We start from the raw sequence: 24116 nt of genomic DNA on the forward strand, positions 1-24116 counted from the left end.
ATCCTCACAGCATTTTTTTTTTTTTTTTTTTTTTTGTGAGTTTTATCCACACATCTTCTGACCGGTGGGAATAAACAGCCAACTCCTTGATAGAAGGACGTCCAGCTGAAATTCCACTTTGGTCAGATAATTAAAGAATCTCTTTTTGTGGTTGTTACCTAAAAATTCAATTCGAAACAGAGGCCAGAGGTCCTAAATGTCTCAGGACTGATCCTGGTCGTACCTGAATAGATCATTTGCAGATTTAGATGGATGTTGTTGGAGAAGACATCCAAGGTGAAAGTTTCATGGACCAAACAGTGAGTTTTCATTCTGCATCCCCGCCTGCACGAAGAGAAATGCTTACTATTGCAGTACACTAAATGCTTGCTGGGGAATTGGGGATGCAAAATAGCCAGCTGGATGGTGGGGGGGGGTTCTTTAAAAGCATTTGGTGCAAGCAGAGGACAGCGGTTGTATTGGCAGGACACATTCTACAAGGAATTACATTCATCGATAGAAACAGGACGGTAAACGGACTCTTCTGTCTGGCAGCATCAGCGAACCGAACGCTGCAGTCGGGGATTAAAAAGAAAATGTCAGGCTGGAGTTCATCTCTGACCTTCACACCAAAATGTCGCAGGATGTTTTTTGTTGTTGTGGAAGTGCAGAGATTTCTAACCTGGCTTCTAAACCGTCCCCGGTGATGTCACATGCAGGTTTTCCCTGATTATTCTACTGTTCTGTAAACTACATAAAGCAAGTTTCTGTAAACAGTGATATGACCAAATTGTGTGTCCTTCAGAACAGATTTTTGTCTCTTTTCTGCATCCAGGAAGTCCAGCAGCCCTCCATCTTTCCTCTTCAGTGGTACGATGCCTCCTTCCTCATCGTTGTGACGTCATGATGTTCATTCCAGCTCGGGCAGCGATCTGACGCACAACACTAAAGATTCCTGTCTGTTAGCTCACCAAGGCAACCATGACGCCAGTGTCAACCCTCAGTCCTGAAATAAATAAACATTCAGTAAGTTAAAGCACAGCAACATTCAGCGCCGATTCCTCCGGTCCAGAGAATCTTGATCCTGTTGGCTTCGAGCTCAGATGGACCAGGACTGATCCAGAAATCAGAAGATCCAGGAGATTTACACCAAATGGACGAGAAGTGTAAAAGTTCCTCCTCTTGGACTCCAGGTTTCTGAATCGCTGAAGTTTTGGAGTCCCACCAACGATCAACACCAGAATCAGCCAATCATTGTGGACGTTCCCGACGTTTTCTCCGTACCGTAGCTCTCGAAGGTCGTGATCAAACTTCCAACATTTTGGATTCACTTTTTCTACTTCAGATCAGCCGGAGTTCATCTGAAGCCGAGCAGATTTTTCTATCTTCCTTACCAGCATATTAAATGATCTCAAACTAGATGTCTACAAACACACAACTAGCACATTTGTCACAGTGTACACTCGTTTTTGTTGGCGATCACCAGTGATCCAAACGCCTTCGAAGTGGCCCAAACCTTTCATCGCCCCGCCAAAGTGTCCCTGAGCGACACATCGGGGTCAACTCCACGGGCAGTTTTCTTTTGATAAACACGTTTTGCTTCGTAAAAAATAATCATTTGAATGTAAATGGGACCAGGCCAGTTGCCCTCCAGCTTCCTCACAGTGCTCATTGTTATCGACTTGAAGTGGCTTCTTTGGGTTCTTTTGGGGCAGTTTGGGGCAGCTACTGGGTAAACAAACACAAGATGAAGTGTTGATCAACAGTTACGTATTTTACAGCCAAAGCTTTGACTTTTTTCTGCTTGTTAGGGTCGGTCTGGAGACGAGGGGCCTCGTCGACGGCGGATCGTTTCCCCCCTCGCTCCTGATTAAAGACGATTAAATGCTTAAACTATACTGTAAAGTCATTATGGCGGTCACAGGTGGGCTGCCCTCGCCGTCACAGCGTGTTGCCCATGCTGCTGCTCACCAGCCCCTTAATGTTGGTGATGGGCCTGACGTCGTGCAGCTGTCTTCTTCGGTCGATGAACATGGCCAACCTTGTGGTGTCCAGAGGCGTCTTGGAGTACTCGCCGCCGTGCGCTCCTCCGCGGCCCACCCACGGGTGCTGCAGACAGGAGGTGGCGCTCGGCCTCTTCCTTTGGTCCTGCTGCAGCGCCGACGACACAAAATCCCTCGCCGCCTGGCTCACGTCCCGGAAGTATTCGTCCGGGAAGCAGAAGTCCAGGCGGCAGATGTTGACGCAAGTTTCCTCCGGCGATTCGTCCAGAAATGGGGACACGCCGCTGAGCATTACGTAAGCCAGCACGCCGATGCTCCACACGTCCGTTGCAACTGAGACCGGCGTCCCACGGATGAGCTCCGGGGCGGCGAACTCCGGGTTTCCAAGCAGGAGGTGGACGTAACGACGGTGGGCCGACAGCTGGATGGCATCGCCGAGGTCGATGAGCTTAACGCCGGGGGTCGGGGAGTGGAGGTCCACCAGGATGTTCTCCGGCTGGGGGGGAGAGAAAAAGACCGTTTTCTTCCATCTACGTTTCAGGAGATACATTCAGCAGTAAAAACAAGTCGGCCCACGTTGTCTCACCTTCAGGTCCAGGTGAGCCACTCTGCAGGTGTGAAGGTGCTGCAGGGCCTCCAGCGTCTCTCTGATGAAGAACGCCACCTTCTCCTCCATCAGCTCGTCGTGGGCGACGAGGTAGTCGAGCAGACGGCCGTCCTCCAGCCTGACAGAGCGCACACACAGTTAGCTTAGACAACACGAGCGTCATCGCTACAGATCAAAATAAAAGCTCTGATTGTTGTGATTGTTGTGGGCCTGAAACTCTTCAGGTTTTTAAAATCCCACAATGATTTTGCAGCTTTATTTTAAAGCCAGCTGGCCAGCAGCTGACTCATCGTAGTTTAACCTTTGAGGTAGAGACTACAGGGTTAATGAAACTCGATCTTCCTTACAGCTCCAGGATCAGCATCAGCGACGTGGGAGACTCGTACGTGTCCAACAGTGTCACCAGCTGGTTATTCTGGACGTGGCGGAGGATGTCCGCCTCGTGAGCCACCTGCTCCTTCTTCTGCATCTTCTTACTCACAAACTTCACGGCAACCTAGACAAAAATAAAAAGGATAGTTCAGCCGAAGAGGAATAAAATCAAGCTTCATTTCAAATTACAGTGAAATATTTTTGAACAATTGAACACAAATTGAAGTACTCGATTGAATAAGAAGAGAACAAACAAACACACAAAGTGAGGAGACGCACACTGAGGGAGACCTGACCTCTTTTTTTGTAGATTTGTTCAGACACTTTCTCACCACAGAAAATCGACCTCTGGTTAAAAAAACAAAACAACATTTAATTACCACAAATACAACAAAAACAGATGCTGCACAATTAAAGAAGGTCATCAACATCTGGGCAGAAATTCCAGTTCACCTTCCAATCTCACAGATCTCAGAGAAGGTGGAATCAAAGTTTTCCCTCCACTGGATCCCCGTTCCATCGTAGCCGGAGTCTAGACACAAAAACAACATTTTCAACACAACGCTCGTGGTGTGACTGTGCGATTGTGTCTTTTTCCGCAGCGTGCAGACTCACTGCTGCTGGGCAGGGTGACCATGTTGGAGGGCTCGGACGGCGGGCTGACCCCCCAGCGGTTGGAGGCCCGGACTCTGAACTGATAGTGACCTCCGGGGATCAGAGCGTCGATCTGGACGCACTCCTCCCTGCTGCTGGCCACCTGTTGCCATAGCAACGAGTCTGCGGATGAGATGGAGGTTAGCGTGGTCACCTGGTCTGGTTTTCTCTCTCTCACACACACACACACACACACACACCTTCCTGTCTGTACTCCACGGTGTAGCTGCTGACAGCACAGTGAGCAGACGAAGCCGGAGGCGGCCAGTGAACCATCACCGCCGAGCTGCTGGCCTCCTGAGCCACAGGACGCCCCGGGGCTGCTGGGATACCTGCGTGGGGGAGACAACAGTCTGAAACCAACTGAGGCCAAAACATCACAGTTCAGTGCTGACCGGGGGGCTGGGGGGGGGGGGGGGTCACACTACCTTGGACTTTAATGGAGGCGGAGGAGGAGGCAGAGCCGTGGTCGTTCACGGCAACGCAGGTGTAGATCCCCGTATCCTGAGGCATCAGGTTACAGATCTTCAACAAGATGTCCCCGGTATCCCTGGAGAGGAGGGGAGATAAGAGACACAGGAAGGAAATAACTTAATTTGGAGTAACCACAACTACAAAAAAAACAAGAACTACACAAACACACTGCGTTGTCGTCACCTGATGTCTATGGTGAAGCGGCTGTTGCTGGTCACGGGGTTCTGGTCGGGGCCCTTCAGGGTGATGGACGGTTTGGGCCGTCCGCACACTTTACAGCAGAGGACGACGGTCTCCCCGAAGGCGCAGGCCACGTCCGAGAGAGGGACGAGGAACTCCGGAGCCACTGCGCACACAAAAACACACAACCACACACTGATCACGGATATTTAAACAAAAAAAAAAAAACAAAAACACACCAGAATTTTATATTTCTGAAGTTTTTTATATACTCGAGCTTCAGAAGTTGAAATTTGAAATGAAGTGATAGTAACTATCTCTAAACGGCACGTCCTGCTGTTTCTGTCACCAGTGAATCCTCTGAGGTTCCTCATTGGTTCATTGGTTTTGTCTCCTACTTACTTCAGACATGTTCTGAGTGTCCTTTTGTCGAACAGTTCTCTGTATGTGAACATTAACGCTCAGACTTCCATTTTAAGATTTCATTTAACGCAGCACGCATGAAGTTACAAAAACGAGTTGACTGTTTAAACACTCAGTCAGATATTAGATTCTCATTTATCCACATTCTGGCCACCTCAGGTTGAACAAACTGAACTTTAGTTTCACAGTCTGTTTTAATATTTCATTTTGAAACATCTGCCACCTGGACTGAATGAACCCAGACGGCTGGTTCCTCATCTCTTACCTTCCTGGATGAAGTTTGGGTTGAGAAGCTGGAAAACAGATGAGAAGTTGAAGTGAAGTTTAGTTTTCAACACAAAACACACAACTGCAAACTGAAAAATTTTCACTTTTCTTTCTCTTTTTTTTTTTTTTTTTTTTTTTATTCCTCCACGGTTCCACATTTTTCAGTCAAAAAAAACAAAAACAAATACACCGTGCCTCCGTACCTCCATGCCCGTCTTTGGGTCGAGGTCGTCGTCGCAGTCTGACTCATCTGAAGTGTGAACATCCTGTGGGAGGGGAAGCAGACAGTGGAGAGGAGATATGGTGGGCAGAACAAGGAGTGGAGGAAATAAGGAAGGAAAAAAAATGGGAGACCAAAAACATCAAGGCAAAAGGAAAAAGAACAGAGAGGAGTAAGATGAGAAGGCCTCCTGTTACTCACCTCGGAGCCGTCTTGGTTTTTGTCTTTTTATGAGATACAGGACATTAAATGCAAAATAACAACAGTCACACTCTTCAGGAGAGACTGCTGAGTTATTAGAATATCACTAATTTGATTTTAGTGACATGAAAAATGTTTTATATAGAAATACAAAAACATGGGAGCTTCCCTTTCACAATTCAGAAAGAAACGAATGAATGATGGATGTAATGACTCCACCTTTATTTTGCTGCTGCACAAGTTTGGTTTTGAGAATTAAGAATGAAAAGGTAGAAAGATTTTGACCATCCGGTGCAGATCAGCTTCAGAGCAGACATTTTGTAAGTCTGTGCTCGATTTAAATATGAGCAGACAGACATCAGCAGATCTTGACTCCATCGTTTCTGGGCAGAAGAACCTCCTGCTTAGTGAACAGCAGCGTGCAAAAACAAATTACAGGTAACAATTAAAAACAAACATTTTTCTTTGTTTCAAATAAAATGCTGAAACATCCCATCTGTAGCTTTTCACAAGGCCTCTTCTCTCATGAAGTGCTTTTCCTTTTAAAGAGCAGCCATCACGTTTTTGAGATGATTACGAGTTCCATAAAAAACATCATGTTTTACATGTTAGTCCACCACTGAAAACACCTGCTAACTGATGACTGGCAAAGTGAAAACAAGTGAAAACAGTCAAAAGGTCACCAGGATCTACTTCTACCCATGCACAGGGAGGGAAAAAGAAATCTGAGTTTATTCTTCAATCGGTGCAGTCGAGGTTTTGGGGTAAAAACTTAAAGACAGAAAAGAAACAAAAACCAAACAACCAAAAAAAAAAACAAAAAAACACCTGCAGTGTTTTCAACCATGTTTTTGTGTCTGCCTCACCTTCATCACCACCAACGCCGACCACCTGAACTTTGATGATGAATTTCACTTGCAGCTCCATCAGTCAGGAACGTGTGAGAACAGATTTTTATTTTTATTTTATCTGGCTGCTTTATGTTTTTGCAGGAAGCCACCAACAGAACGCTGGCAGCCATTTCGACAAACACACAGATGAAAACAGTGGATCAGAAAACCGCTGTGTGTCTAAGGTCATGCAGGTTGAGAACCACTGAGACAAATTACTGTGTTGGTTTGAAGGTTTGCAACAACCACATGCGCGAACACACACACAGGTTAAGAAGAACACAAAAATAAAAACCAAGTGGGGCAGGTGAGGGGTGTTTGGGCACACAAAAATAAAATCACCAGCGTGCGCCGTCAGCCTGCTTTACTCACTTTGCCCTTTGCCCCTGCAGCGGGGGAGGTGAGCGGGGCAGGGGCCGCGGTTTCTTTGGGCTTACGCAGGAGGCCGTTCTCGTGACCTCTGACCCCCACCAAGGTGACGTCCTTGGCTTCAGCGCGCTTCCTGGCACGCAGCGTGTTCCACGACAGAGACTTCCTGCACGGTACAGGAACGACAAACATCAACCAGCCAATCAGAGATGAGCTCAGTGGCGTCCAGGTTAGTCTGGCTGCAGGGGCAACAAGGCGAAACCGCCTCAGGAGCCATTAAATATACATCTACTTTGTTCAATTGAAACGTTCGTGTTGCATTCTGGGTTCTGGTTGCCTTAAGCTGCAGCCAGACTCTTCTGGTCCATCATGGTCAAATAGGAGAGGAAGGTCAGAGTGACAGAACGACACCGTTCTGATTTTATTAAGAGAGAGAGCGAGAGAGAGAGAGAGAGAGAGAGAGAGAGAGAGAGAGAGAGAGAGAGAGAGACGACATAAGACAGATTTGGTGCAACGTGTTTCTCTCCAGAGACGACTGTGAATTTGTTCAACCGCTGTTTCAGCACTGAGGCAAATTTACTTTCCGCTGTTCTGAATCATTTAGCTCATTTGAAATCCAAACACACTCATACCAGAGTTATGCTTATTAAGCCTGCTTAATATAAACCAGTCAATTTACCGCTCACGCTTTCAGAACACAGTTCATTTTTGAGTTTAGCAAAATTCTAATTATACTCGTTTTCTTTTCAAGGTTGCAGCTTCTGTGGAGTGTCAAACCGTTGGCGGCGGTTAGTAGAAACACAAACAACAACCAAAAAAAAAAAAAAAAGTCAAAATAAATCACTACAGTAAGAACAAATACGAAAAAGCTGAAATCAACCGTACAGGGAAAAGGTGCAGACAGTGTTGCTCAGTGTTTCCTGAAGAGGCTCGTCTGCCGTCTAGTCTCAGTGTGATTACAGCGAACACAGAAGCAGAACGCTCAGTTTCACGTTTGCTGTTGTAGTTTATTTACAAATATTAAAAACTACAAACTGTCAATCATCTTCAGCCTAACGCAGAAACAGAACAACTTCACCTTCACGTCGCTTTTCTAGCTCATGCTCAAGTCCAAAAGGTTTATTTTACATATTTAAAATACATTTAAAATCATTAGACTACCAACAGTACAATGCTGACCGTTGCCATTAAATGAAACATATTGCACAGCCTGACTTCATTCATATTTTTTTCTCTCATCTTAAATAGTGCAAAAGGGATTTTTTTAAAACAGGAATGTTCGAGAGCCTCAGTTGAAAATCCAAAATTAACTTTGTACAGTGAACTGCCGACACAAACAAAATCAACATGAAGGAGGAAAAGAAATACAACTTTGTCTGTGAAATAAAATAATTACAAGGCAGAAAAACAACAACGACAAAGAGGAATAAACAGAAAAATTTCTGTATAGATTGCCACAGACAACAAAATAAATCTTCTCCACTGCGGAGAACGGGGCCGAGTCCACCTGAATGCCCCCAGTGAGTTTTTTTTTTTTTTTTTTTTTTTTGTTTGTTTGTTTTTTTTCCCTAAAACTGTAAAAATAAAAATACAAATACAAAAAACAAACAAAAAAAAGAAAGTAAAAAAAAAAAAGCAGGGTGTTAGGAACTGAAATAAGAGTCCGGTTTTAGCTCCACATGAGTCAACGGCTTTCACTCTGGTTTCCAGAGTCAGCTACAACTTACAAGATTTTCTATCCAGTCTATTTCTGCAGGGTAACTCCTCAATACTCTTTTACATGGACGTAGAACAGTGTGTGTGTTTTAGTTCATTTGCGAGCCTGAAATCTGTTTTCATGTAGTTGCTGGCTCAGAAATAAGACATTTCAGCAGCTTGATGGACAGTAAGTGACCAGTTCTGTACCTTTTACCTCCCAGGAGCAACAACAATAACAATAAAGACGAAAAAAAAAAAAAAGTCTCCTGTGAGGTCCAAGAGTTTATTGAAAAAGGGAGGAAAAGGGGGAGTGGCGGGGGGGGGTGGAGGGAACAAGGGGTGAGGAGGTGAGGGAGGAGGCGGTTAGTAACGGGAGCTGATTCAAAAAACGAACAAACAAAAAAAAACAAAAAACGTGTGGACAGAAGTTTGTCACCTTGTGTTTCTGAGTCCGGCCAGAAGTGCATCTGTCTGCGAGGAAATAAGTTCTGGTTGGATGGAAGGGGGTGGGGTGGTGGTGGTGGTGGTGGTAGGGGGGGGACTTACTTGATGTTGTTGGCATCGGCCACCGCCACTGAGAAGGAGGAAGTAGAAGAAGAGTCTTTTATGGACTTTGTGGCCGGGCCCAACACGTGTCCCGGCACCCAGCCCTCAGCGGCGGGGGACTGGCTGTTGGCCGGCCGGTAAACAAGGTACATGTTCTGCTGGTTGGTGGCCAGGATTTGGACGGTCTCTCCCTGACTGACGCAGATCTCGTTCTCCTTAAGCGCTGAGTAGTCCTGAGTGACCAACATGGTGGAGGAGACGCCGTTACAGCCGCCGTCGGTGTCCTGAGGAGGTGGAGGAAAGAGGAGAAGGCACAGAGGACACAGAGGGAGGTGGGAGAAGAGGGCGAGGAGAAGGTTAAGGTGTGACTATGTGACGGCCGTGATGCCGCTGCAGCCGACCTGAGGAGGAGCAGACGGGGGTCAGGACCGAGGAGCAGGAGGAGGGAGAACGACAGCAGAGCGTCAGAAATCTGCTCAAAGTTTCTGCCTCCTCCAGTGAAACGTCAGTAAATCTACACAACACGAGATGGATCCTTCTGAGAGATTCAAAAAAAACGTTAAACCCACAAAACTGAGCCAACCGGGGCTTTGTGGGATTCCAGAAAGGGAGGAAAAAGTGTGATGAGAAGAATAAAAACAGTAAAATAATAAAATAAATGCAGCTGAAAGTCACCCAAATAAATAAAAAGAAAAAGTCGGGCAGCGTTGTGGTTTTTATAGAGCATGAAGAGTTTAGAAAGCTCTGAGGGTTCCGCCAAAGTGGGCCAGACTGTAAATGAACGTATATATTTATATTTATAGATGTTACGCAGCTTCTCCTGCAGCGGTCCACATTTTGACTTTGGCTTTTAGGGACAGGAAACAAAAGTGTGCGTCACGCTCTAGTTGACTAACTGCTCAAGACAAAACATTTTATTATTTTTTTTTTTTAAGTTGATTCGTCTGTGCCAGTTTTCCTACTTCACGTTTCTGGAGGAACTCACCCTGGAGTCGAAACACGTGGAACCGCCGTTTGACGTAGAGACTTTCATCTGGCTCCGCCCTCGCTCCGCCTCTTTGTCGCTGAGGCCGACGGCGGAGGACGGCCTGCTGTGAGACGACATGGCGGGTCGGTTCCCGGAGGTCGAGCGGTTTCTGGTCAGCGACGAGCTGCCGCCGCCTCCGCTCTTCTCCTTCTGGTACTCAATGGGAGACTGCAGGGCTGCGAACACACAGATGGAAAATGTTACGTCCTCGTTTGTGGCGTCATTTGGGATCTTGTTGATGATGATGTTGAGATGTTTTGTTTGTATTTTGGATTTTCTCTTTGTCCTCCATGTACTTCCTGTTTTAGTCTTTGGATTAAACATGGGAAACATTCGCTGGGTTTCCTCACCAGACAGGAAGTTGCTCTGAGCGTCCAGAACTTCCTGGATGTGTCGGACCCAGATCTGCTTGATGTCGATGTTGGCAGCCTGCAGGGTGAAGCGCTCCGAAGAGCCACGGCTCGACAGGACGAATTTACAGGGATCGTTATCCACGCTCTCCTCCAGGCCCAGGTAGGACACCTGAGGGGGACGGGAGCAGCTTCAGTGTGATCAACGTTCACCCTTAAATGCTCAAATCTGTGGTTTGTCTGGGAGTTATGAACATTAACTGTCAAAAGATATGCGTCTCCGGTCCTGCTGTCCCCTTCTCACCTTGATGCTCTTCTTGAACTGGTATCCCGGCGTGGACGAGCCCTTCCTGAGCAGCTCGCTGAAGATGACGATCTGCTCAAAGAGGAAAACTCGGCGCTCTTTGGAGCGCGACAGGACGCCGGTGTCCTGCTCCGTCACAAAGAAGGTTTCCTGCTGCAGCAGTTTTCCCTGACTGGTCAGTTTACCCTGCGGAGGAATGCGGCCGTGTCAACGTCTCATTCAGGTCTCCAACCCAACTTTTACCATCATCTTAATCAGAAGTGAGCGTACCTCGTACCCCTGCAGCCGGCCCAGGTTCATCATGTCGTTACACAGTTTAGGGACCTGAGACATCAAATCTACTGCTTTCTGTGAGAGAGAGACAGAGAGAGACATTTACGTCAGCTGTCATATGTTCCCTTCAGGTGTTCCGCCATTTCAAATGAAGCTGCATCTTTACCTCGATTTGTTCGCAGTCCATTCCCGCCTTGGAGCTGTACTTCAGGAAGTCCTGAGGAAACACAAGCACAACGTTGACGTGCGACACTTCGATTCCCTTCATCCGGAAGACGCATACTCTTTCTTTTGACTCCCAACAACCTAAAAACATTTTCGTTTCACCGCTTCTACCAATAATCCACAAACTGTTTTCAGTTCTGTTCATTCCTCAGTTTAGTGTCCGTTAAGTCATCACAGCATCGTGTGTGTGTGTGTGTGTGTGTGTGTGTGTGTGTGTGTGTGTCACCTTCAGTAGCAGCTGGTATTTGGTGATTCTCTGGATTGGCTTAATGAGGAAGTCACTGATGCTCAGTCTGGACTGGATGTCCTGCTGGATCCCCTGGAAATTTATAGAATTAGAGGACAGAGAATATTAACTGAGATCTGCTGATGATTTCTGCATTTTTATTTATTTTTTTTACTTTATAAGCTCAAAAACCAGAATCTGCTCACACAGACACCAACAAAGCAACAAGACGAGTGACTTACATCAAAATAAGTGTCATATTCTGCTACGATGAACTCAGATTTGGGCTTATTCTGACAATAAACCACGTACATGTGGAGCCTTCTCTCCTGTAAAACACACACACAGCAGTTGCTTTCAGATCACTGAATAAAATAAAATAAAAATAAAATGCCGTCATAATGATTCACTCACATGTTTGATGAAGAGCTCAGGAAGGTGTTCGTGGTCTTCCAGACATTTCTCCAACTCCCCTACGAAGAAGCTGGCGGAGACAGAAGATGGATGTTAACTCGTCAACACAAACCAACAGTAGAAACCGCCGCTGTTGAACTTACTCTCTGTGCCAGTCGTAGATCTGGTGGATGTTCCCGAAAACGATTTTGTCCTTTCCTTTCATATCGTCGGGGACGCCTTTCTCCTCGATTTTCTTCATGAAGCCCTGCGGAGGTCACAAAAGGTCAGCAGTTTGTTGTTCTGCTCGCTCCTCCGCATCTTAACGCCGGCTCTGCTAAGTGCAGAGGAGTTACTGAGCGCCTCACCTCCACCACGATGCCCAGGTCTTTGACGTAGTCCTTCTCCGTCTGGATGAGCTCGTTCAGAACAAACCTGAGCAGAAAAAACAGATGAGCTGAGGAAACACTATCGCCGTCAGACTCGTCTGCTGTCGCAGAAGGAACAGCACTCACATTCGCCCTCTCATAGCTTTGGCTCTCTGCTCCAGCTCGGGGTTTCGTGGCTGGACGGGCGTTGTTTGTTCAGGCGGAGACAGCGAAGAGAAACCGGGGTAGGCTCCTGGTTCCAGTGTCTGAGGAGAGGGCAGCGTTTAAAAGCACATTCAATCTTTAACTCAGAGGTTTGTCTGCAGCTCCAGGAAAGAAAGGCAGAGGGCAGCAGGAGTTTGTGAGCCACCTCCATGAAAAAAATAGAATGGATATTGGATGCATTATATTTGAACTATTACAGATCGATGCCTGCTGCCTGTGTTCCCCCGTCTGCAGAAACAAACTGCTTCCTGAGCTAAAGGTGGAAATTCATGTGACTGTGGAGCAGAGAACGACCTCCAACACGGGCCTGTTCTGTCAGTTTGTGACGGAGGAGATCCAAACTCAGCGTATTCTATAGAGGCGCAAACACAAACAGGCATGACACTCTGCAACAGCCGACAAATAAAATATATTGTTGCACATTGTTACAAACTACATTTACGCACAAATCTGAGCCCAGTCAGACCAACTGCCTTAACTGGTAACAACAGGAACGCTTCAGACGCACAAACACACACATTAACGCAACTAAAGAACACTTTACATGCAGGACGACTAACGCAAATGAGTTCATGGAGACTGTCCAGTGGAGGTCTTGTTTTGACGACTGGGTTGCAGATTATTGTGCGTTTGTCAAAGCGCACACGTGCACAACCACGACATGCACACAATCACACACTCACCATCTTGGTTTTAACCAGTTTTTCTATAGCGCTAACCAGCTCTGCAGCGCTGGGCACCTCAGAGGACGACTGCAGAGACGTTAGCAAGGATGAAGACTGAGTGAGGAGGAGGAGGAAGAAGAAGCATGTTAGAAGGATTCCAAAGTAAAAGAGTGAAGGCAGGAAGTTAAAGGAAAGAAATGAAAGGAATTATATGAAGAAGTGAAAGCAAGAAAAGCTGGAAAGAGGAAAGTTTAAACTACAGATGAACAGAATGAAGGTTTATACCAGAGAAAATTATATTAGTAACCATCAGCAAACTTTTTATTTAATAATGAATAATTTTATTTATTTATTTAACCTTTATTTTTTTAAACCAGGCAGATGCTTGAGATCAAAATGACCTCTTTTACGAGCACGGCCTGGCGGATAAATTAAAATTTATCAGCAAAAAGCAGCATAAAGGAGGAGCTTTGAGAGATGTTAGTGGAAACTAACTTACCTTATCATCCTGAGACGAGGGGTCCTTGATGATCTCCATGGGGGGAGGAAGAGGAGTGTGGGCTTCCTCGTCCTGCTCCTCCTCCCCGCCGCTCTGCATGCCAGAGGACGCCTTAGAGAGGAGGTTTCCATCTTTACTGATGACTCTCTGTGGGGGGAGGGGGGACAAAAATTATTATTATTTTTTTTTAACCAGTAAAACCTCATCGATCACACTGACGTGAAGGCCTTCATACATCTGAGCAGACAAACTTCTTCACCCTTCGCTTCCAATCTTCAAAAGACATGGCGGCTGCTCTCAGAAACCTCGAGTTTGCTCGACTCTTTCCAAATCAAAGTGAAATAACGAAACAGCTGTGTTGTCACGCCTCAGTGGTGACAAACAGCGTTGGTGAGTTAGTTCCTCTTTCCAGGAATAAAACCCAGAGCTGACTTTGGCACATGGGGATAAAAACAGACTGAACTTCAAGCTGCCTTCACTGAATAAAGTATCAATTGGGACGCAGACAAACACGGATGTCGATAAAAGTTTTGATATTTGACAAAAGAAAATATATATATATATATATAATACTGTCAATCTGTGAATAATTTAGGAGTTTGATCTCAAGTTTGTGTGCCAAGGAGTAAAAAGAGTGGAAAAGAGGAAGTCGAGCCGTTTGCCTATAGTGTGTAGGTAGTTTTACTTTACAACTCATTAAATATGTTTTCCTCCAGCTGGAGGGAGCGTTTCAATAACCTTTAAACCAGGAGGAGCAGATGGACCATAAAACTGTTTAACTTTGACTGTATAAAGGTCGTATATTCACCCAGACATAAAAAAAAAAGGAAGAATCAGGATATTGTGTCATATCTCATCATGATGAGAATAATACATATTTTCCTGCCGTGTTTACTGACACGAATCAAACTAAGTTTAATTTTTGTTGGCAGTATCAACTCTGCCTTCTCTTCAGTGTTCCAGTTTTGTGCGTTTTTAATGTATTTGTTTATTTTTTATTTTAGTAGTTGGATGTTTGAAATTGGCAAAAAAAAAAAAAAAATCAGAAGGAAAGAGCTTCAGCTTCACAGTAAATTAAATCAGTCCAACTCTGGGAAGATGGTGAATCATATTTCTTAAAATATTTTCCAGTAAAAATTAAATCAGATGCAACATTGGATGTTTTTTTTTTATCTATTCATCAGAAAAACCTCACCACGAACAAATTGATTACCTCATCGATGATGTCATCCTGCAGGGCGATGTCAGGCTGCCCGAGGTCGACGCTCTTCCTGTTCTCCTCTCTTCCGCTCCCTGGTCCTGTCAATCAGTCAAACAGTTCGTTAATCACTCACATAGATGAGAAAACACGGAGGGATGTGACGAGACATGGATGAGTTAGAAAATCCTTTTGTTACTTTAAATCTTAACTTTTAGCTGATTAAATACAAACATAAATTTCGTGCCTCCTCTGTCCCGCAGAGACCTTTTGTGTCACAGTTGTGTGTTGCTTGTAAGTGTTAATGAATCCCCTGACATTTGACATTTTGTAGCCAATTATCCTCCGCTTCAAACCGACAGATTTGACGTTCATCTGGTCTTCTTTAACACACTTGGGACTTTCAAATATTGCACCACAAAAGGTTTTACGCTTGCCAAACTTGTTTTCTCCGCAACATGTGTAAATGATCTGAAACTGAAGGCTACGTGGAAGGTATGAAATGCAAAGAATTCCTGGTATTCAAACTGTGGCAGTTTGGGGGGGAACCTTCATCGGAGCTCCGTTCCGGCTCAGCAAAGGTCTCGCTATTTAAGTTGAAACGAGTTTCGTCCAGAGTCACATCGACAAACGTGCTTTTTCGGTTCAGTAAAGGTCGTGTTTACCGGTCTTCTTCTGTTTGTTGTTGGGCGGTTTCTTGATGGAGCTGCCGTGGCTGAGGCGGCGGACGGGGCTGGTCAACCATTTTCTCAGGGTGTTTCCGGAGCGTTTGGGACCAGGAGAGCTGGACTGCAGCGAGCTGAGGGACGGCTGAGGCTGCAGGTTCGCCACCGACTCTGTCTTCCCGTCAGAGCCGCTGACGGGGTAGTTTTCTGAAAGGAAGGAGACAAAATTTACAGTTAGAGTAAATCTACGATACAGTGTCGGTGTCTGTGATGAAATGGTTAAAAACAACAACAACAACTGCGGCGTATTTAATAAATGATAATCAAAATAAGCTGCGGTTTAGCAGATGCAGTTGCTCAGACAGAAGTCGGTCTGTGTGTACTTGTGTTGTTTGACATTTACAGTCATGCTAAATCAGCTGAGCGGAACATTCACTAACATCCTCTCTCATTCATCACGTTGCCGTCACGCGTCAGGCTATCGCCACCTTGGTTCTTTCCAATAAATCATTTTTTCTCTGCGCCTTATCTAAACACTTTGGTTACAGCCTTATTTCCCGTTTCAGCGGAAATCCATTAAACCATATTTTGAGGGGAAACTTGTTTTTTTAAAAGATTCTTTTGTCCAAAACATGCACAGGATTAAATTCTGAGGAACATCATCAATTAAAAATAGAGCTGGTCATATCTTGACTTTGAGCATCATCTGGTCATTATTAAATATCACAAAGATATCTAAGGGACGGACGGATTTCATGGCTAAACTGTAGGAATAAAACTCCATCCAGTTGAACGCTGCTGCTGTCTAACTGGAATCTTAAAATCCTGCCTGAAATCAGCTGCGGATCCCTTCAATGTTACACAAGTGCATCTATTGATCACAATCCTGGCACACATCTTGTAAGCAACAACAGCACTGAGTTCCACACAGCTGTTCATAAAAGACTAAATCTGCTCAGCAGCTGCTCTCATGTCGCACACGTCTACTCTAACAGGACAATCAAGTCGAACACACGTGGCCATTTTGGAGATAAATGTCTCCTTTCGCTGCAGTGCCACAGTCGACAGCAGGCCAGAGGAAGATAAAAAAAAAAACAAAAAAAACAAAAAACCACATATTTGCACTGAGATCTTTTTTCTCTTTATCGTGTTTACAGATCACAAGGGAAGAGGAAGTAAATGATATCATATCATCACAATGTGTGAAATGTTTACTTTGAGAATTTAATCACATTTTCAGTCGACAGCTTGAACAGTTTGGTGTTGAACACAAGTGAGCAAATACAAAAGGGAGTGTTGGTGATGTTTCAACTGTGTGTGTGTGTGTGTGTGTGTGGCAGCAGTCATGTGTCAGGAGTGTGGTGGATCAGCTGCACTCACACACAGCTGGGAGCTATGAGCTATGGCTGATGCGGTGTGGTTGGATGTATGTGAGTGTTTGTGTTTCACAAAGGAAATGAAAGGTCAAAGGTCAACGAGATCTTCTGAGGAGTTCTGCTCGAGCTTTCTTCCTGTTTGTGCCGGCCCAAACTCTTCCTTCCTATTTGGACGTTCTCTGCTGGTACACAAACTGTTGCTGAGCGCCGACACCAGCGTGATATTCTGGGATTATGGCTTTTACATAACCAAAATTAAAATCACTTTCACTTCCTTGATCACCAGCATGACCAACCAGAGCAGGTCAAAGGTCAAGCAGCGTGTGCGACTCCAATACTCACTTAACGCCTTAATTGTATTGCAAATTTGCGTGCAGTTAATCCCATGGATTATTTAATCTTAACTTTATTTTGAAATAAATACATTCTAAAAATGTAATTTCAAATAATTAAAACTGTCAAAATAAAATATTTTATGACCCTGAGGTCTCCTGACTCCCACCACACTGTGTTGTGTGACTGCAGCAGGAGGGGCTCCGGTAAAGATAAAAACTGTTCAAAACAGCAGCCAAGGTCATCCACAGATACCGGCACGCCTCCGTTTGTTGTTTTCCTCTCATGACGCACAAATTTGTCACAAAACTTGACAAAAGAAAACTGTGAGAAAAATGCCATGTAACTGTGTTACATGGCATTTTTACAAAAATTTTCAGATTGATTGATGATTTTCAGCCTTGTAAAATAAGTATTGTTGTTTTTTTAAACAGTGGAAATAAAACTGGATGTCAGACGGCATAAAACCTTCAAATCAACAATATGGATGGTCACTCACATAATGTCAACAACTTTCTTCTTTCTTATCTTTCTTCTTATTTATATTTAATAAAGTGTAAATAAACTAATAAACTAAAAGGGCCAGCGACTGATAAGAGTTTAACATCATTAAACCATAAAGCATCAAATGTGCACCACCTCCATTTATTTCCATTCCCATCAGGCTGTGTGGAAAACCGCAGACCTTGACCAGGACTCTGGTCTGCCCCCCCCCCCCCGGCTTTACATTTGGTTCGGACATTAATCATCAGACACTGAGCTCCATTAGCTCAGTCACAGCCGAGTTAACCAACAGATGTGATAAATATAACTGTCCCTCCCTGCTTTCTGGATTTTTTCCTGACAGTCACCTCTTCGCCACGACGGCTCGTCCCCCGGTGTTTCAGTGGTCGATCCCTGAAGAGCTATTGAGGCGAACGCATTCATGTGTGGTTCAGTGAGGAGAACATGTCATAGGTCACCTGCTCACCTGCATTTGTATGTGTGTGTGTGTGTTTTCAGGAGAAAAGTTGCTGAGCGGCCTTGACAGCAGCTTGACCGCAGAAACTCATTAAGGACCTGAGCGCACACAAACGCACACAGCTGACTGATAAGACGTCTCCGCCCAGAGACAAAAATGCTGCCGCAGAAGCTGGATGTGCTGCAGTCAGCTGAAGAGTCACCGCCACAGACACACACAGAGCATCTATCTTCACAATGACAAAATCCAAAACAAAAAGAACTAAACTACCAAAAAACCCTCACAGCTCAACTTAGTCAGTGCTTCCAGATCTTTTAACCACAGTGTGTGTCCTTCCTGACGCTTCAGTCAGCAGGTGACTTCAGTTTGGAATTTCAGACTCATAACAACATATTTAGTCAGTCCACACAACACATGTAACCTCCTTTATCTTTCCATCTTTGGAACCGAGCACTGCTACTGAAAGGCATGTGAGATTTGTAAAAAAAAAAATAAATAAATAAATAAAAATGGCTGACAAAGCATTTCTATCAGAGCACATTCTGGTCTCACTCCTGATAAGGAGGAATGAAGCCAGACAGGACGACAAAAATTCAGACATGCTGACGTGTCTGTGTGACACCATCGTCAAATCAACACCCGAAGTCAGGCAGCTCCTGCTTCAGCATGTAAAATGGACTCCAAACAAGTTCCCCGTGTTACAGCGCAGCCCTTTCCTCATCAAACTCATCATCCCTCCGTATCATATGATGGACGGCAGGTCGATGTGACGTCTAAACGGTGAGAGTCGTACAACAGAGAACGGCACTGTCACACTGACGGCCAAAGTCAGGTGAGACCAAACAAGGAGCTTTTTGTTCTGCAGCCGACGAAAAAGACAGACTGTCTACTGTTAAAATCCACATCGCTCACTATCTTTAATAACACACACACACACGTCATCCAAACCGAACAGTTTCTGCTCTCTTTATCGCTCGCACACACACACACACACACACACACTGTGTACAGTATGAATGGCTCTATTGACAAGACAGTAGTGAAACTGAGGCCCGCTGAGCTGCACAGACACACACATCATCTCTCCTCTTCAAATACTGTACCTGACTTCCTGTTTTCTCTCTTTTGCCAGAATCTTGGATATATATTGATACTATCTCATTCCAAATACACGTTTTACACACTTCCTCGTTTCATAATAGTCGTGTCTGCATGGAAGAGGTTGTGTGACATTTGGAAAGCTCACCTGTCCTGCTCCCATCTCACCGCTCTGTCAGCGACAGGAAGAGACAGTAATCTGGGAAGACGACATTCCTCTCATACCTCGCTTGCTCCGCCTCGCTCTCCTGTCTCACACTTTTGACAACATGCAAAACCACAAACTGTAGAAAGACAATTACTGACTATGTAACAACGGAGCACACTGCTTTTTCTTTTGTATGATATTTCCCGGAGCTTTGTGCAGCATGTGCTGCATATAAATGAACGTGAAATACATTTAAAGTGCATCATTTTCCTTTCATCGCTTTGGCCTTTTGTCTACATTTTACTGTCAATTGATTATAGATCTTTGTGAGACGTAACAGAAAACAAACGAAAGGTCGAGACTTCCGATGAGCTTGAAAGGGTAACACTGAGAAACAACGTGACGGTCTCTGATCTGAGGAAGCTTTCCAGCTTCAGATGCCTTTAAAGCTGCAGCAGCATCAGACTGCACATCAATGCAAGTTTACAAGTTCCAAAACACGCACACCCTGATGTAGTCACACACAGATTTCTGCTGTGTGTCTGTAAACTTCATATTAACGATGCTATAATGTGAATCAACTGGAGGAGGATCAGGGCCAAGAGTGACGGTCCACCCTTTCCTAAAACACAAATGACTTCCAAACAATCTGATGACCACAAACGAGTCAGTTCGTCCACGTTGACTCCCAACCTCAACACTGACCTGAAGGACTGTGTGTCAAAGAACGAGGACTCACAAAGACACGAGCAGCTTTTAACAAAATTGGAAAACTCCTCAAACACAAAACAATTTCACCGCCTCATATCCTCAGACTTTGTTTGCTGTTTCACATTGCTCTAATCGGAGGCATCTCGTTAGACGCCTCACCTCAGCATTTTTACATCTTAACTAAAACGTTGGCTTTCTCTCATTACATTTCATTGATTCCCGATTAGCTCTCTGTCAACGCGTCAGTGTGGACGTCATATGCAATTTAAGAAGGAAAATTACTCAGGTTCACTCTTTAACTGGAAACATTTCGCTGGAACTGAGAGATGATTTAAAACGGTTGACTGGAAAGCAAAAGCAACAAAATGAGAAATCAAGATTTTTTTTTTTATTTAATCAGTTTCTGGAGGGAATGTAAATAAAGAAGCAATGGCTAAAAAAGGCAGATTAGCTAATCTTATTTTCACCTCATATATACCTCGTATATCAAGAAAATCTTTTTAGCTGAAGGAAGCAGAACATGATTTTATCTGCACTTGTTTTACACACCCCACAGATATGCAAAAGGCACATTTAAAGTTGCGTTTACAGGAAATTAAAACTTGAAACTAAGACGAAGACACAAACGGATCAGAGTGAACACACATCACTGTTAAATGAGAAACATAAAGCGTTCAATCTAAATAAACAGAGCTGCAGATCAGGTTGAATCACGGCTAATGAAGCCCCACAGTGAAGACTGAGCTAGTGCCATCCCTGTCCATTATCTCTGCTGGCAGACTGACTGAGTGTGAGTGTGTGTGTGTGTGTGTGTGTGTGTGTGTGTGTGTGCACGCACGCGCCTCAGGGTCAGTCGTTTCCTGGCCATCTTCAGGTTTAATGGGTAATGGACGGTATGGAGGATCACTTTACACCCCCAATTACTCAGTGACTGTGTGAGGGAGTGAGGAAGTGCCTCTGTGTGTGTGTGTGTGTGTCTGAGGAAGAACATCAGCAGTAAGAGTGACGACGATGACGACAACAACAACGACGACGAATCTGTCTAACTGTATATAAAAACACAGTAACGGTTTATAGAGTTGACACATGCTGATGCATGTTGTGGGTGAAATGTCAGAGAAACCAGCCAAACCAGTTGAGCTGAGAACGGATGTTTCAAACTGAATTCTTCTCCCGAACGCCAACATTTTTTCCCCCAAGTCATCAGATTAGATGTCAGTTTAGCTTCAGAACTAACAACAGAGCTATAAAATACTGTGCGGCTGCACACGACCCTGGTTGTTGTCCATTACACGCGACTCTGATGAGGGATCAAATCTCGGTGTGTCACTGTGGGCGCGTCTGTTTGGTTGAAACTGAATCATTTGGGATCACATCGAGGGGCGAGTTCAAACAGGCCCACTGAAAGCAGTGGAACCAGTCCAGCTGTGTGCTGGTCCGTCCTCCAGAGAGGCCAAAGTCCACCAGAGCCGAGTTAACCTTTAGCTAACGGCGGCTGAACGCTGACCTGTAATCACACACACACACACACACACACCTGATGTGCGCTCTTAAAGCTGCAGAGCCCGAAGGATGGCCCTCTTCAGCCTTCAGGTTGTTTTCCGCTGACAGCTACAGCAAACTCAAAATACCACAACTGTCCGTGCTGTGTAAACTGGAGGCGTGCCAGAGTGTTGATCAACACAATAAAATCGCTTTCAGTCATTGAATGGTTGGGCGTACGTACAGGCAACAAAGGGTGGAGTAATGTGAGCTCTTTTGAGTAAACCGAAAGGAAGAATGAAATAACACATGATCTTCAAAACAAATCAGAGCGTTGGCCTGAAAACGGACTTTGTTTTCCCCAAAATTTCAGGCAGGAGTGAATTAATACATCCTGATATTTAAATTTCTGGTGAATTTTTTTATTTGTTTTACAGATTTGTTAGGAAAGTCGAAACCCTCCGCTGCAGTTGTCCTGTGTTCATACAGACCTGGAACAACTTGTATATCACAGCTCACACTGTTCCTCACTGATGGAGACGTATCAGTTAACTTTGTGCTGCAGTGGGAATCTGTTGGTTTTTGTTAAATGTCTGTAACCGGCATACTCATTGATTTATTTATTTATTTTTTTAATCTTTTAGGAACGCACCATTCTGCGTAAATCCTCAACAGTAAACAATAAGTTTCCCTCAGTCAAAAAATGTGATCCATTTGAGTCAAGACTATTTTCATTGACAAAGCTTAGCTGCCAATCTGGAGAGGAAATCCACCTGCATGAGGCTGAACGTCAGGAACACCCAACCGGTTGGATAGACGCCATTCAAATCAGCTTCCGTAACGCCAACATGACGCTCAGGTGTGAAAACGAGCCTTTGTTGTTATTGTCAAATCTGACTAAATCTGCAAAATCTGCAATTTAAATACTTCCATAATTGACTTTAAGCCGCAAAACAAAACACAATAAGCTATGATGCGGACCGACGGCACCTGAGCCGCAGACAAAATTACTCTTCTTGCTTGTTTTTTGCGGCTTTGCAGCCAACAGTCATGTAACCAGACGACAAACAGCCACGATGCACCTCTGCCGTCTGTCACACACCTTAACTGGGAAGTCCAGTCAAGTCCACATAAAACCTTTGATCGTGACCACAAGCTGCTCTCACACACACACACGTCTCTGAGCTGCAGCTAAAACAGAATGCTCAGTGCAACAAAGAGACGGAGGGAGAGAATGTCCTCGTCTCCGTCCGTCTCTCTCTGTCTCCCACTTTCCGTCTCATCATCCATTTTCAATGCAAATCAGCTTCCGCTGGCACCAACACAAATAAAAGGAAAAAAAAAAAGTGAAAGAATGACAAGAATTCCTCTCGCCTGGTTTGTCATTCAACCACTGACACACACACACACACACACACACACACCCCTTGTTTGTAGAGAGGGCAGTCAGTCAGTCAGAAAAATGTTCTACGGAGCTTCTTCATAACACTTAGAGCATGTAACACACAGCACATTCATACACACCTCACACACACAGACACACACTTGCCCCACCTGTACCATCGCAGCAGCAGCAGCAGCAGCGAGCGAGGATCCATCCACAGCAACGCCGGCCTCGCTTCATCCTCGCTCACACACACATCCTACTCTCACACTCCTCTCCTGCTCTCAGACACAACTACACAACTCTCTGACTCGATCGCTAACTGTTGAGCGGTGTGTTAACTAGTTTGTCTGGGAGAGTGCGTGTTCAGCAACACCTTCAAGTCCACACTGCTGAGCTTCAACAGAGAGAGAGGGAGATAGAGTGAGAGAGAGGGAGATAGAGGGAGGAGGAGATAGAGGAGGAGCCTACACACACACAGACACACAGACAGACAGACACACACACACACACACACACAATAGTCTTTCTCATAGTTGCTGAGTTTCCCTCCCTCCCTCTTTCAGTCAGTGTTAATTATTATGGAGGGATACTTTTCTCCTTGTGGTTCAGTCCTGAGAATGATTTGGTGTGTGTGTGTGTGTGTGTGTGTGTGAGAGAGAGAGCCAGGAGTGACAGAGGGAATGTGCGTCTTAACCTTTTCTCAGAAACCGACTTTGTGCGACTGCTGACTGTAACGTTAGCGGCTCAGCTAACGGCTCACCAGTGACAGAGCCGAGTCCGAGTATGCTCATTATGACATTTAATTAATTTTCCTTTAATAAGGTCAACATTTTTGTCTTTAAGACGTTCATCACCTTGGTCCTGGGTTTCACCTTGTGGCCCCTCGTCTGTACCATTTCGTTCGCTCTCAGCTCAAAGTGTGTGCTTTCGGCAGCAGCTTCTGCTAAACTTCCCAGGAAACACCAGCCGACACGGCTCGTTTCCTCTGACCTTTTTTTTTTTTTTTTTTTTTTTTGATTGATTGATTGAGTGAGTGAGAGTGTGTGTGTGAGAATGTGTGTGTGTGGCCTCGGGATCATTTCTATAGTTATAGTTCGAAAGTTAAACCTGTGAACGTAAAGATATGACACATCTTCTGCAGATCGAGTCAGCGTGAGCACGAGACAGAAAAATAAAACAGTTGGAAGTGAAACAGACAGAATCTGGAGCGTTAACATCCTGCAGCAGCTGATATTCGCACCAACAATCAGGAAATGCAGCAAAAATTTCAGTTTATCTCGCCGGACTTAACCTTCTTCGGTAAACTGGACGCCCCAAGA

The 24116-nt window shown here is 44.9% G+C and overlaps 1 protein-coding gene across 1 annotated transcript in view; it reads right to left on the reverse strand.

Moving 5' to 3' along the window:
• Positions 1-12: 12 nt before the first annotated feature.
• Positions 13-24116, reverse strand: part of kalrna (kalirin RhoGEF kinase a) — a 101782-nt gene continuing 77678 nt past the window's right edge. The window contains exons 42-69 of the mRNA XM_029492871.1: positions 15302-15508; positions 14652-14719; positions 13439-13585; positions 12958-13053; positions 12197-12315; positions 12050-12116; positions 11846-11949; positions 11703-11772; positions 11531-11617; positions 11289-11381; positions 11004-11054; positions 10835-10912; positions 10565-10750; positions 10261-10432; positions 9869-10086; positions 8884-9167; positions 6643-6805; positions 5163-5225; positions 4958-4985; positions 4273-4435; positions 4044-4165; positions 3816-3947; positions 3577-3738; positions 3415-3493; positions 3258-3309; positions 2937-3085; positions 2569-2707; positions 13-2478 (exon numbers count right to left, since the gene is read on the reverse strand). Coding sequence (XP_029348731.1) covers positions 1921-2478; positions 2569-2707; positions 2937-3085; positions 3258-3309; positions 3415-3493; positions 3577-3738; positions 3816-3947; positions 4044-4165; positions 4273-4435; positions 4958-4985; positions 5163-5225; positions 6643-6805; positions 8884-9167; positions 9869-10086; positions 10261-10432; positions 10565-10750; positions 10835-10912; positions 11004-11054; positions 11289-11381; positions 11531-11617; positions 11703-11772; positions 11846-11949; positions 12050-12116; positions 12197-12315; positions 12958-13053; positions 13439-13585; positions 14652-14719; positions 15302-15508 — 3857 coding nt within the window. The 3' untranslated portion in view covers positions 13-1920. The remainder of the gene's footprint in view (positions 2479-2568; positions 2708-2936; positions 3086-3257; positions 3310-3414; positions 3494-3576; positions 3739-3815; positions 3948-4043; positions 4166-4272; positions 4436-4957; positions 4986-5162; positions 5226-6642; positions 6806-8883; positions 9168-9868; positions 10087-10260; positions 10433-10564; positions 10751-10834; positions 10913-11003; positions 11055-11288; positions 11382-11530; positions 11618-11702; positions 11773-11845; positions 11950-12049; positions 12117-12196; positions 12316-12957; positions 13054-13438; positions 13586-14651; positions 14720-15301; positions 15509-24116) is intronic.

This window comes from Echeneis naucrates, chromosome 21, assembly GCF_900963305.1.
Source record: "Echeneis naucrates chromosome 21, fEcheNa1.1, whole genome shotgun sequence".
Lineage (NCBI taxonomy): Eukaryota > Metazoa > Chordata > Actinopteri > Carangiformes > Echeneidae > Echeneis > Echeneis naucrates.